The sequence below is a fragment of the Pyrus communis genome, chromosome 16 (assembly GCF_041283825.1).
Source record: "Pyrus communis isolate YQ-2024b chromosome 16, ASM4128382v1, whole genome shotgun sequence".
Lineage (NCBI taxonomy): Eukaryota > Viridiplantae > Streptophyta > Magnoliopsida > Rosales > Rosaceae > Pyrus > Pyrus communis.
The window spans coordinates 8,472,536-8,480,201 of NC_142580.1; the positions used below are offsets into that span (position 1 = coordinate 8,472,536).

General features: G+C 37.0%; 1 protein-coding gene across 2 annotated transcripts; it reads left to right on the plus strand.

Moving 5' to 3' along the window:
* The first annotated feature begins 2,813 nt into the window (after positions 1-2,813).
* On the plus strand, positions 2,814-6,253 carry LOC137731655 (uncharacterized). 2 transcript variants are annotated; one of them, XM_068470832.2, is made up of 3 exons: positions 2,814-3,049; positions 3,562-3,911; positions 4,139-6,253. In XM_068470832.2, exons 2-3 carry the CDS (start codon positions 3,565-3,567, stop codon positions 6,063-6,065), a joined length of 2,274 nt encoding a protein of 757 aa, XP_068326933.1. In that variant the 5' UTR covers positions 2,814-3,049; positions 3,562-3,564; the 3' UTR covers positions 6,066-6,253. The 2 variants fall into 2 exon arrangements, with proteins under 2 accessions (XP_068326933.1, XP_068326934.1); XM_068470833.2 differs by having other exon boundaries at positions 2,951-3,049; positions 3,562-3,907.
* Positions 6,254-7,666: the final 1,413 nt, after the last annotated feature.

Here is a 7,666-nt window from a genome sequence, read left to right on the forward strand (position 1 = left end):
AATGACTAGGTAGCTTAACCCCAACGATTGTTGTGGACACTCTTAAATAGAATGCCTTTAACATATAACAGGCAACGTTTCCTCCTATTGATCAAACCTCAACACTTGATGTTGCACCTCTTCCTGCTTACATTTTGCAACAAGTAAATTACCTTAAAATTAACAAGGTCTAGAGTATGGGATGTTTTCAAGATGAAGATGTGATGGATGCTCCTTGCTTGTGAAGCGGCATACCACATAAGTTCAAGTGTGTACAGGTCAAGCTCATGGATTTGGATCTTTGTTTGGAAATAGTGATGGACACATTGGAGTCTTTTTTATCCTTAGTTGAACTGCCGAATTGTGTGGCGCGGTGAAAGGTTTCTAATTGGGGTTTCTAGCCTCACTTCATTTGCAACTCTCCTTTGTAGTCGTTGGTGCCCTAATCGCTGCAACAGTAAATCTTACACCTACTGGAGCACCTGGCCCTATTCAATGAAAGATACCCATGTACTGGAAGTAGCTTTGAAATTTAGCATCTTGTTGTTGTCGGGTGACCATTAGGTTAAAAGCCCAATGCTCTACCAACTGAGCTATTAAAGATTAAGGACTTGACTATAAAACAATTGTGGTGTCTTAGGTTAAAGGACTACTTTACATTATTCCAACTGGTGAGTTCTCATATGATATGAGTATGAGAACTCTTGGTTGATTGTAATCAGTGGACTCACCCTCTATTGAGCACCTACATACTTGTCTTAGCCACCAATGACTCAAGACCAGTCACTTTGTGAAGAGAAGACATAGTATGTACTGATCTATCTAGATTGTCAATCTTCAATTGACAATCCTATGATCATGAATGTTTAGGATATGGGTGAAATTGAAAGGTCTCATGTTTCTAACTTATTTAGATCACATTCTCTTCACTGCATATTCTTTGGATTTATCGTTTAAGTGCATAACATTTAATGAGACGACTTTTAAACAATAATCATTATCCTTATATTGAACTAGTTTATTTTAACATGTGAAATGTTTGTAAAGTATCATTTCATGATTGGTTTTAAGGCACCTTTCCAACAAACACATTATTGGCTCGGGATGCACTATGTCACCCTAAGGAGTGTAGGTAAGTTCGTGACTATACCCATACTCAAATGTGTCATTGTAGATCAGTTGTATTCCTCTTTATTTGTAAATGAGACGTTTTATGTTTGAATTGCTTGGAGTTTATATCAATTTATTTTTCCATCTCTTAGTGTGAATATATTGTTGTATTAAAAAATTCATTTAAGAAAGGCTTTTTAACCAAAATGGTCCTTGAAATTTGCATAACACATTACTTTGATCCCTAAGATTGTCCACCATCTATTATTTTGGTCATTCCGTTAAAAACTCTGTTAAGTGTGCCAGAGCTCTTGGCAGAAAGTTTGGGCAATTTTCAAAGCTTCGTAACTCAATCGTTTCTTAACCGAATTCAACCCATAATATATCAAAATGAAGATAGAAAAGTGCAGAACAAGATTATACCTATTTGGAAGCCCAATGATTTCCGGAGATAGCCAGAAAATAACCTGAAATTTTACTGTTTCGTGGGAAACTTGGAAAACTCACCAGAAACTGGGTAAACTTTAAACGTTCATAACTTCTTCAATACTCAACGAAATCAAGTGATTTAAAAACTAAAATCATACTTCTCGACGAGACGAAGAGAATGATACCTTTCTCGATGGCTAACTCACCGTGTTTTGGCCGAAAAACGGCTCGAAAGTGGCTGTCTTGGTCTCAAGTTAGCCACTTTCGAGCCGTTTTCCGGCCATACCACAACAAATTAGCCTTGAGAAAGGTACCATTCTCTTCATGTTGTTGAGAAGTATGATTTTTTTTTTTGAATAACTCGATTTTGTTGAGTATTGAATAAGTTATGAACGTTTAAAGTTTACCCAATTTTCCCGCGGGCCAGTCACCTTTCAGGCTATTTTCTGGCCATCTCTGGTAACCATTGGGCTTCCAAATAGGTATAATCTTATTCTACACTTTCCTATCTTCATTTTGATATATTATGGGCTGAATTTGGTTAAGAAACGATTGAGTTACGAAGCTTTAAAAATTGCCCAAACTTTCAGCCAAGCTTCAAGACACTTAATAGAGTTTTTAACGGAATAACCCAAATAATGGATAATGGACAATCTCAAGGACCATTTCGATTGATTTTCAATCTCAATGACCAAAGTGATATGTTATGCAAATCTTATGGACCATTTTAACTATAAAACCTTTAAGAAATGTTGTGTCCATAGTTTAACTGGAGTCTCACAATTTGAGTAACAAATGGCTCCACATGTAGGTATTCCTTGTGTTTGTGTACATGTTTATATGATCATGTAACAATTTGAAATGAACACTATACTTTTGGTATTTTTATGTACTTAACAAGAGAAATTTTAAGTATGACTACTTTTATTACACATTTTACACACTAAATAAGATTGATGTGGAACAGTACGGGTGTCCTATGAATAAGATGGTCGAGGTATCCTACCTAACCCAATATCCTACTGTACATAACTCGATGAAAAGTGCGGGATATGTGTAATCAGACGATTAGAAGATCAGGATACAATGTGCACACGGTGTACCTGATTGCTAAACAGTGAAACATCGTTTCTCCAATTACGTGAGGCCCACGTCGATTTTATGTGGGCCCCGTCATTCTGATTGGACACGTAAATTTCCTAAAGCAGCATTCCCGATACGATCACACACACCGCGTCGTTTTACCGGATACCGTACAATCAGAATAATATATCTACACCACAAATTCTACACCCATTCAAAAAGTCAAATCCGAAGTAGTATTAACAATCAACGGTATATGACGCCAAGTCAACAAAAAGTCATCTATACGCGGATGCAGCCAATTACAAGGGCAAGGTCATTACCCGGTTCGCCCCTCTGTCTACGCCTTGTGTATCGGTCTGCGGAGCTTCTTCGACTTTCTTCTGTTTCAGAAGCTGAAGGCCTCTCATAGTTTCACCTGAGAAATTCATCTCAGTCTGGCTTCAAGGTTTGATTTTTAATTCCCCCAAATTCTAGGGTTTCGATTATATTTGTTTATATTTACAATTCCTTCGTATTAGGGTTCTTGTTTCCCGCTCTCGCGTAATTGTTTAATTTTTGTTTACTTTATAAATGATTTTTTTCTTTGCATTTAATTATACGTTCGATTTTATTGACTTTTTTTTTATTATTATTTAGGATTAGGATTTTTCTGAACATTTTCCTTCTGCAGATGGAAAATTTGATGTTTTTTATATGCAAAATAAGAGGTTGGGGTTGTGTAATTTCAACATTTAGGGTATGGATATGTGCAAAAGTTTTAAAATTTAGGGTTATTTTTGTGAATGTGGCTGGAACTTAGTTTCTTATCAACTGTGAACTTGGCTTCAATCTGTGTAATTAGTTTCTTATGAACTCCGAAATTTGACCCTCTTGTGTAAACTGCTTTGAGCAATTTGTAGTTTTCGTTATGATTTATTGTGCATGAACATAAAAAAAAATGTCTTTTTGGGTGGGTAGGCCATGGCTGCGAAGAAGGTTATAGCAATATGTCAATTGGGCGGAGAATTTGTGACGAATAATGATGGAAGTTTATCGTACTCTGGGGGTGATGCTCATGCCATTGGCATTGATGAGAAAACACTGCTTGGTGATTTCAAGTCCGAAATAGTGGATGTGTTTAATTGTAGTGCTGATACAATGTCCATCAAGTACTTCCTTCCCGGCAATACAAAGACTCTCATTACGATCTCTAAAGACAAGGACTTGCAACGTATGGTCAATTTTCTCGGGGATACAAACACTGTCTATGTTTTTGTGATGACAGAGGAAGCTGCTATTAGAAATTTGTCCAACATGCCTGCTAGTAGGTACATTTTATTTTTAGTTCATCTTATTTCTTGCTATTTCGGTATCTGCTTCTGTGTGTTTTGCCCTGTATGCATAATCTTATATGGTTCGGTTTGGGAACAATCTCAATGTGGAACAAGGGCCATGGAAGTGTGTTTATTATCAAATTTTTGTTTACACGGATTGTTACAAGAATTCCCTGCATGTGTTTTGCATAAAAATTTAATTCAGACACTTGGACATGCAGGTCAAGCAGGACAACCGTATCGGAAGCAGTGGTTCCTATTGTCGACCCTGTTGATACGCGAATTGATACCGACAATACTGACAATGCCGATGGCCAGATTGATATGGAACTCCAGGAAATCCCTTCACTTTCTGTTCCTGGCTGTTCCAGTGATGATAAGCATCATAAGGCTGCACAACAGTGGGAAAACACCATCACCGGTGTGGACCAAAGGTTTAATAGTTTTAGCGAATTCCGAGAAGCATTGCATAAGTTTTCAATTGCGCATGGATTTGCTTATAGGTATAAGAAAAATGACAGTCACCGTGTCACTGTCAAATGCAAAGGTCAAAATTGCCCATGGAGGATATATGCATCAAGGTTGTCTACTACCCAGTTGATTTGTATTAAGAAAATGAACACGGATCATACATGTGAAGGAGCTGCTGTGAAAGCTGGGTATAGGGCAACGAGAGGTTGGGTGGGAAGTATCATAAAAGAGAAGTTGAAAGTTTCCCCAAACTACAAGCCAAAGGCTATAGCAGAGGACATTAAGCGAGAGTACGGGATTCAATTGAATTATTCTCAGGCATGGCGTGCCAAAGAGATTGCCAGGGAGCAGCTTCAAGGCTCCTATAAAGAGGCCTATAATCAGTTGCCATATTTCTGCGAGAAGATAAAAGAAACTAATCCAGGAAGTTTTGCTTCATTTGCAACTAAGGAAGACTCAAGCTTCCATCGTTTCTTTGTATCTTTCCGTGCATCAATTGTGGGTTTCAAAGAAGGTTGCCGCCCTCTAATTTTTCTTGATAGTGCTCCTCTGAACTCAAAATATCAAGGAGTTTTGTTGGCTGCAACAACTGCAGATGCTGATGATGGTGTGTTTCCAGTAGCATTTTCTATTGTGGATGCTGAGACTGATGAGAACTGGCATTGGTTCTTACTAGAACTGAAATCGGCAGTGGCAACATCTCAGCCGATCACATTTGTAGCAGATTTTCAGAATGGATTGAAAAATTCATTGCCCGAGGTATTTGATAAATGTTACCACTGCTATTGTTTGAGGCATCTTGCTGAAAAACTTAACAAGGACTTGAAGGGGCAATTTTCTCACGAGGCAAGACGATTCATGATAAGTGATTTTTATGCGGCTGCTTATGCACCCACTCGGGAGGCTTTCCAGCACAGTGTTGACAACATAAAAAATATTTCACCGGATGCTTACAATTGGGTCATACAAAGTGAGCCAGTGCACTGGGCTAATGCATTCTGCGGAGGAGGCAGGTACAACCACATGACTTCAAACTTCGGACAGCAGTTCTACAGTTGGGTATCAGAGGCGCATGAGTTGCCAATTACGCAGATGATTGACGTATTACGAGGCAATACGATGCAAGCCTTCTATTCACGTGGGGTGGAGTCCAATCAGTGGGTGACAAGATTAACACCATCAAAGGAGGAAAATCTTCAAAAGGAAACGGAAATTGCTCGATCACTTCAAGTGTTACTCTCACATGGTAGCACTTTTGAGGTTCGTGGAGAATCTGTCGACAGTGTTGACATCGACCATTGGGATTGCACCTGTAAGGGATGGCAACTCACTGGTCTTCCTTGCTGCCATGCTATTGCTGTCTTTATAACTATTGGCAGGAACCCTTATGATTACTGCTCCAGATACTTCACGGTGGAGAGTTACCGTTTAACTTATGCAGAATCAATTCACCCTGTTCCGAATGTAGACAGACCACACACAGATGAATCAAACCAAGTAGTAGTTACTGTTACCCCTCCGCCCACCAGGCGGCCGCCAGGGCGGCCAAAGATGAAGCAGACGGAATCAGACGACATAATAAAACGCCAGCTGCAATGTAGCAAGTGCAAGGGGCTCGGCCACAATAAGAAGACATGTAAAGATTCTAGCATTGTTCAAGGGACGTTGTTAAATTAGGGTGTTTGGGCTTTCAACCTCTGTATATTTTTGACAACTTTTATTGGCAGTTTAGGATTCTGTTTCCAAGCTTTGAAGTAGAGTTTTAGGATCCTTTTTTTCTTCTTAATTTACTTGGAGAACAAGGTAATGACTTTCCTGTCACATTATTTTAATAAATTTTGATCCAGGGCTATACCTTTTGACTTGCTCCTATGCTCACTCTCATCATCTCTTGGTTGATGATTCATAGTTACGACATGCTTAGACCATCTTCAAAGATGTTAAATTTTAAACCTAAAATTAAAATTTGAAGGCTTATGTGACACTTTGGCATCTTTTAAACTTTTACTCTTCAACTGATATGTCAAATTTTAAACATAAAATAATAATTCATATGTATTTTCTTTGCATTGAGAATGAAAATAAACGAAAGGATAATGGTTTAAACCAATAAAAAAATTAATAAAAAGCATTTAACAATTAATTAAAAAAATTTGAAGGTGCTGTCCAATTTGGTAGCAAAAGGGAGAGATGTCAATCCATGTCATGCCATATCAGATTTGGCTCCTCGGTTGGAAAACATTAATGTTGTCTTTTGTTACTGTTATTGATGATTTGGACAATTTGACATCTCCTTTGTAGATGCTCTTATATGCTTGGAATGAAATGATTAATTTTTTTTTTCTTCTAATTTTTCATTTTTGACTTCTTCGATATTTACTATAACAATTAAAATTATATATTACATCTAAACTACATGAAACCTTTTTTTGTCAACCAAAAGAGGGTGAAAACACATTTTTGTCTTTTATCACAAAATAAAATTATGAACAATAAAGTAATGTTGTACAAACTAAATTTTACAGTTTTTTTTTTAAACATTACCTACATGTGATCCTAACAAATCTCTAATTTAAAAAAATAAAAATAAAAACAAAAACTCCCTCCTCATTTTAAAAACAAAAAATAAAAAAATTTCCACCCACACACAAGTGGTTGGCCATATGCTAGTATATATAATTCAAACAATTAATTTTAACTCAACCAATTCGATGGCTATAATAATTTAGAATACGCACACACACACAGCGTTTCCCAGACCGAATGTTTCAACTTTAGTTCGGTTTCGTTTCAGATACTGATTGTTACCGTATTTTCTGTTTGGTTTTGGCACAGTTTCGTTTTGTTTCAGTATTTTTTTCCATTGCTATATATAAATACGAGCTCATATGGACATTCATTAAGCGAGCATAAAGATTCTGCATTATTATTTTGCTGTTATGTTTTTTATCAAACGTATTTGAGTCCTTGAAAATGAATACTTGAAAAAGTGTTGATCGAATTGTATTAGATTCGTGAGAACAGTTTTCCCTGTTTGTGGGAGAGAGGCTGTTCTTAAAGGACGATGTGAATAATTATGGAATGTTTACTATTGTCTGGTCAAGATGCCAAAATAAGATATGGAAGATAATGCAATCCAAAATATCGCAATTTCAATGGCAATATACGTTATAATGCAATCTAGAAAATCGCAATTTCAATGGCAATATACGTTTACTGAAAAAAGCTGAGTAATGTTAGATAGATCAAATTTTTTAAACCAAATGATGTAGTTATAG

Bases quoted from the DNA above. Each gene is read 5' to 3' on its own strand.
- LOC137731655 (XM_068470832.2), top strand. From the start codon at position 3,565: ATGGCTGCGAAGAAGGTTATAGCAATATGTCAATTGGGCGGAGAATTT. The intron at 3,912-4,138 runs GTACATTTTATT...TTGGACATGCAG, and splicing joins TCCAACATGCCTGCTAGTAG to GTCAAGCAGGACAACCGTAT.